This window comes from Syngnathus scovelli, chromosome 4 (assembly GCF_024217435.2).
Source record: "Syngnathus scovelli strain Florida chromosome 4, RoL_Ssco_1.2, whole genome shotgun sequence".
Classification (NCBI taxonomy): domain Eukaryota; kingdom Metazoa; phylum Chordata; class Actinopteri; order Syngnathiformes; family Syngnathidae; genus Syngnathus; species Syngnathus scovelli.
This window is the reverse complement of record NC_090850.1, coordinates 13,426,121-13,432,165: the sequence shown is the minus strand read 5'-3', so window position 1 is coordinate 13,432,165 and position 6,045 is coordinate 13,426,121. Positions and strand designations below refer to the sequence as shown.

At 39.7% G+C, this 6,045-nt stretch overlaps 1 protein-coding gene across 2 annotated transcripts; it reads left to right on the top strand.

Moving 5' to 3' along the window:
* The first annotated feature begins 261 nt into the window (after positions 1-261).
* Positions 262-5,416, top strand: sinhcafl (SIN3-HDAC complex associated factor, like). 2 transcript variants are annotated; one of them, XM_049718570.2, is made up of 6 exons: positions 262-387; positions 1,264-1,432; positions 2,272-2,371; positions 2,870-2,984; positions 3,333-3,483; positions 3,685-5,416. In XM_049718570.2, the coding sequence occupies exons 2-6, from the start codon at positions 1,305-1,307 to the stop codon at positions 3,875-3,877; spliced, it is 687 nt and encodes a 228-aa protein (XP_049574527.1). In that variant the 5' UTR covers positions 262-387; positions 1,264-1,304; the 3' UTR covers positions 3,878-5,416. The 2 variants fall into 2 exon arrangements, with proteins under 2 accessions (XP_049574527.1, XP_049574526.1); XM_049718569.1 differs by having other exon boundaries at positions 3,315-3,483.
* The last annotated feature ends 629 nt before the right edge of the window (positions 5,417-6,045 follow it).

Sequence of the window (6,045 nt, the reverse complement as noted above, 5' to 3'; positions counted from 1 at the left end):
TCTTTTAATAATGGTCTACGTGAAGTCTTTCTCGACAGAATATGTAAACAAACTCGTTCGCGCCATGTCAAATGGCTGTTTATCTTTAAAGTCGTGCCCCAGGTGAATTGTTGGTAATGTAGTTTTACGTAAGCAATCAACAACGCTCCTGCCGAGCCGTTCACCACAACTCCCAGCATTCTACTAGTCTTTGCTTGTCTCCGATTGGTCGAGCCCAGTTCAAACCCAATGCCTGCACGCCTTATTTGGTCATCGTGCGCTCCCGCGCTTCGCTTCATTCGCTCTTTTTATGCTAATCGTATTTTAATGTCCAGCTGTATGCAGTCGTAGTAAGGAGCATGCGCAGTGCGTGACAAGAAAACGGCGAAGATTCAAAGTTTTTCATCGGTAAGTCGCCGTTTATTTCCTTTAGGTCGTGTTGACATTCGTAAAATGGTGCTAATATGTTTAGGGTGAAGTGAACTGGGAATGTTGTTTAATGTTGACTGTGTAGTTGTCGTTTCTCGTGGCGTGTGGGCTGCACAAAGAGCCGCCGACAATGGAAGTGAATGGCAGCATGGCGTGGTGCGGGCGAGCCAGCATGCTAACAGCTAACAACAATGAGCCACATTTGGCGCTCTAGCGGGCAAAAGTTTAAATTTAAAGGGAACACCGATCTTCGCGCGACGTTTCGCCTTTTGACCAAAACATCCAACTGGAGTAAATAACCCAAAGTGAAACAAAGTTGTCCGTGTTGAAACCAAGTGTTTGATGCTTCAACAAATCGTCCCGAGTAGCTTTTTGTTTCTCCGATTGAAGGCGACCTGCTTGTCTTTGCACTCGGTTGTCGAATGAGCCCTACAGACTTTTAAAATGATATTTGCACTTTTTACACTCAAGTATGTTGCGTGCTAACAACGGTGTGCAGAAGCGCCGTCGTTGTCAGTTACTGGACGTCGCCTTGCAGTTTGAGTTTAAAAGTCATGTTTGGTTTCCTGTGAAGCCATAGTTGAGCTGTATTTAAATTGACATCAAATGCTCGATTTTTGCAAAACGTGGCCCAGTCAAGCACAAGTGTTTGCGTTCAGTTGTCTAAAAATCTCGATTTACGTCTCACGCATCTAAGTTAAAAACGCTACTTTAATCTTTTAACGTGTGCTCGGTGCGGGGACCGCCCCCCTGCACAATGGTGGAGAGCGCCAGTGTGTGTATGTGCAGCGCAGAGCGTATGTTTCTTGTGCACGATTCGTTGAACGACCGCTCATTTGTGTGTTCGTCGTCCAGGTTCTTTTACGTGTGCAACGAGCTGCAAAAGAAGGAAGACTATGTTTGGTTTTCACAAGTCAAAGATCTACCGGAGTAACGACGGCTGTTGCATCTGCAAGACCAAGTCATCCAGCTCGCGTTTCACAGACAGCAGTCGATATGAAGACACGTTCCGGCTCTGTTTTGGGTAACATGTCACACTTGTGCTCCTTTGTTTTGTATAAGTGTTCACGTTCAAACTGTGCATGTTTTGGGAGCTTACAATTGTTTATTTTCAGTAATGTAACTAGAATTGCAATTTTAAAAAAATAAATTAAATTCAGTCAATTCATTTATTAAAAATTTAGCATGATTTCAAATTGAGAGTGGATGAAATGAACATTGTTTATTGTGGATTATTCAATTACTAATTTTGTCCAATACATCTGTCTAAAAATGTCAGTCATTGATAATGACAAATTATTTTTATTTTTTTTTAATCAATTGTTGCCCTTGACCTGTAAAGATGCAGTATTGAAAACAGAAATGGCAATACTACCGTCCGTACCTTTACTTACGAACATATCCTATTCCCAGACCTTGTGCTTCCAAACTAGATTCAGCCATATGACCTCACAGTGCTTCCAAATATTATTGCTACTATTAGTTTGTTACTTCATGTTTAAAAAAATTTCTTCAGCAAGCTTCCTCCAACTGCATGTCCTGTGACTAGTTTACTGTACTCCTTGGTCACAGTCATCTGACTTGAGTGGGCAAAACTATGGCTAACACAAGTCCAACTATATAAGGAAAGCATAGAAAAAGAGAGTTAGAAACAAGATCAGTATGACTAATACCCTCAAAACAGTAGACCCTCCAAGCTCACTTAGGTCTGTAGCATGTGAGCAGTTCGGCTAGCTGGTTGAGAACAGAGATGGAAGTCCCCAAGTTCGCAAGACTCAGATGATTTGCTGAAAGTGCTTCAAAAACTGTTTGTCATGTACTTGCTGTTAGAAGTCAAAGAAACACTGATTTGCACATCGATAGGTTGTCGGAGGACCGTGTTGGAGACATCTGCAATGCCTGTGTGTTGTTGGTGAAGAGATGGAAGAAACTTCCCAATGGCTCCAAGAAGAACTGGAACCATGTAAGTCACATTTCCCCTCCTTATGTATTATGTATAAAAAAAAAAAATCATTGTTGTGCTTAAGAAGACTTTTCAGGTGTCTGTACTTTTACTTCAGTATGTCTTTTTTGAAATTGTAATTTTATTCCCTATATTCGAGAATGTCTGTGTAATTTTAACTCCCTACTTTTTCATATTGGCTTGTTATAGCTTTGTCCAACTACAGAGAGCTCCACAATGTAAAAAGACATTAGTGAGGAGCTAAAGGTAACGTCTGCTGAGATCTTGGTCTTTATAAGACCAAAGAAGACGAACAGGAGCATCATGGAATGTTATGAGGACAATGAGGAAATAGATTTGGATTACATTTTTCCCATACATTTTAAAATATTTTTTTGTGTGTGTGTGTCGGCTTCCAGAATGATTTGTGGACAATGCAGTGTCTTGTCACCTTTGCTTTTCACCTGATCAAATACTGTTCTGTTATCAGATTGTGTTATTTTGTCTGACATGATGCAGGTGGTGGATGCCAGAGCTGGACCCGGCTTCAAAGTGACAAAACCCAAAAAGATCAAGAACAGCGATGGCAAGAAGAAAAGCAAGCTGAAGAGGCTTCACAAGTTAAAGAGACAAAGTGAGTCCATCCATCTACTTGGCTACATTTGTGTGTGAGAGAAGGACAAATTGCTGTATCGCAGTGAAAGTATTTGTCTGTAGTTATAAATATGCATAACTATGTATTCATATATAATTGTCATCATACTCACCAGCAGTGATGCTGATTACCAAATTTAGAAACTGTCGACTGGAGGACCTTGGTGGATTAAATTGACATGACAACACAATGAGGCTGAAATCTGATTGGATTAAAAAAAAACAACAACTTAGTGTTCAGTCCTTGCTGACCTAACCACTGTTGAATAAATAACCACACGTTGCGTCCGATCTCTCCTTTTGACTAAAGGTCTTGTTTTGCAAGCAGATTCGGATGCTCACAGCACCACCTCCAGCGTGTCTCCCGCCCAGTCGCCCAGCTACAGCAATCTGTCCGATGACGGCTCGGACATAGAGTCCAAACAGAGGCGCTCTTCACCTACCGCTTTCTCGTTCTTGGACCGCTCCTACTGGAAAAGGTGATGATTTTTACTTTTTCTACTGGAAAGGGTGATGATTTTTACTTCTTCTACTGGAAAGGGTGATGATTTTTAAATGACAAGTTGTTAAGATGTATCTGCATCCTGTGAACGACTACACTCTAAACGCCTACTCTGTTTACAAAGTCTTGAGCGATTGAAGTCATGAGTTTTCTCATGTTGTTTCATTTTCTTGTGCAGGCAAAAAGTGTGCTGCGGGATCGTGTACAAGGGCCGCTTTGGAGAGGTGATCATCGATCCCCGGATCTTCAAGCCCTGCTGCAATTCCAAAACGCAGAAGACGCTGACATCCACGCAAGTTGCCTCCCTCCATCCGGAAGCACTCCCGCCACAACTTCCGGAAGAAAGAAACCTGGTGATGGCTCTCGTTTAATCTCGCAAGAGTTGTCCAAGGAACTCACTCGGAATTTGTCTCCAGTGGCAGACTTCCCTTTTTTTTCCCCATTTTCATTAATCACTTGGTTAGATGTTTTTTTTTTTTTTTTTCATGTGGGTATTATTTTAACTTTTGTATATATTTTTTTTTAATACAAAACACAAAATTCATTTAAAAAAAAAAAAAAAAAAGAACTTATGGGCATTAGTTTTATTTATAGGAAGAGGAGAGATTTTTGTTAAAACTCATTTGTATATTTTCGGTTATTTGTGTGGTTCTTGTGTAAATATTTTGTCACTTTCATACATATCAAAACTGTTCTATTTTTCCGTAATTTGCATTTTGGAAAACACCAGCTATTTCTAGAACCAGCCCACCCTCGGAGTTATTACATCACATGATGCTGCAAACCTTTATCTATCCTGTTGCCTGGTTCACATGTGACCTTTTAGTAGAGTACATACGAGGGTGAATGTTAGCGACAAGCAGGGAGAAAATTGAATTAAATTAGATTTTAATATTTTTGTAGAAGACAGCCATTGTGAGGTTTTGGGCAGATGAAGCATGTCACAACTTGGAACCCACCCCCAATACTTAGAGCACATTGATTTGAATAGATGTGATTAGAAAATACATGCAGTATGTTTCTCTGCCTTTTGGGGCGAACAAATTGTGTATTTATTCGTTTTGTGCAGCCACCAATGAAATGATTTTTTTTTTTGGGTAAATGCATGCAGTTGTGGTCCACAGAAACAAATTTGTTTGCAAGAATGGGGAACCACTACATAGACTTTTCATGCTAATCCAGTTTACCATTCCTATTGACGATGAAGCGAAAACATAAATTAAAGTGCATGTATTTTTATTTGGTACAAAGTTCAGGGAAGTGTAATATGTTCGAAATAGTGTGCGTAGGTGACTGCATGTGATTTGTCATGTCAACTGTCAAAAACTATGCAGACGTTTTGAATGTGTGGCTTTCGGTCACTTGCTGTTTTCCAGCTTTAAGTGACCTTGGTCCTGAATCTACCAAATTGAATTGTATAAAGAGCCCAGAATTACCATTCATTGTAATTGTCCCAAATATATCTAATGTTCATGATGCTCAGGTTGCACTGTGATAGCCATGGCATGCTGTCTTTGTCCCCCCCCCCCCCCCCCCTTTTTTTTTTTTTTTCTTTTTCTAAATCATCAGAACTGGTTTTGCTGTGGCAGGGTTATTTTATTTTGTTAAGGTTCTCATGGAAAGGAGGCTGGCTCCTTTTAAACTGCTTAATAAGCTTTTTTGGCAGGTGCATTTTTGAAATTGAGATGTGCCTTAACGGATTACCTAACCTTATCTTCTCATGTAATTTATATTTATTTATTGAGAAAATCTTTTTTTTTAACTGACAGCTGGTGTAAAGCGTTTTTCCCAAATGTTTTTGCGCACTTCCGTTGAACATGCAAGCTTATGATGTTTTTCCAATTCTTTTTGTATACTGTACCACTGCGTAGAGCTGTACTGTAATAAGGTAAAATAAAAATTAAACGGTGTCATTGAGTTATTTGTCTTCACCGCTGGATGGCGCCTGGTAGCTATCTTGACGAAACAAAGTCAAGAAATTTGAAACGTGATTTCTTGGTTTACTGTACAGTGGTAGTTGGTTGTCGGTATTATTATTTTCGTTAAAAAAAATCAAATCAGATTTATTTACGTACTGAGTGTCCACACCGAGACAAACAGGTTTTGGCATTTAAAAGCACACAGATGCTTAGTGTATTTTCAGGATTAACCTAACATGCACCGTAGCTGTTACAATGGAACTTAATTTGACCTTCCCTAAACTTTAGAACGTTTGTTAGAGAACAAAATCGGCAAGAGGTACTGAAACATCAGCCAGGTGGTCATTTGCGTGTAAAATGTTATATATATTTTATATAGTTTCTTATCAAGACGAAATCGCTCGCAGTTGTGATAAAAACTGGTTGCCTTTCCTGGCCCTTGTATTTACCTGTAAACATTAACTATGAAATAGGAAAAGTAACCGCATACATCCAAGGTAACGTCCTCTTAATATTCTGTAACACAAATATATACGTATGGCTTTTTATTGTGACTGCTTAAAGTTTCCGGTTGAGTGACAAAACGGTTGCTAAGTAACCGCGTCGTGAAGTCAGCGTTA

What these genes read in the sequence shown, in the direction of transcription:
- sinhcafl (XM_049718569.1), top strand. Translation starts at nt 1,305, where the DNA reads ATGTTTGGTTTTCACAAGTCAAAGATCTACCGGAGTAACGACGGCTGT. An exon ending in CCAAGAAGAACTGGAACCAT is followed by an intron (nt 2,372 to 2,869) that starts GTAAGTCACATT and finishes GACATGATGCAG; the next exon opens with GTGGTGGATGCCAGAGCTGG. An exon ending in GACCGCTCCTACTGGAAAAG is followed by an intron (nt 3,484 to 3,684) that starts GTGATGATTTTT and finishes TTTCTTGTGCAG; the next exon opens with GCAAAAAGTGTGCTGCGGGA.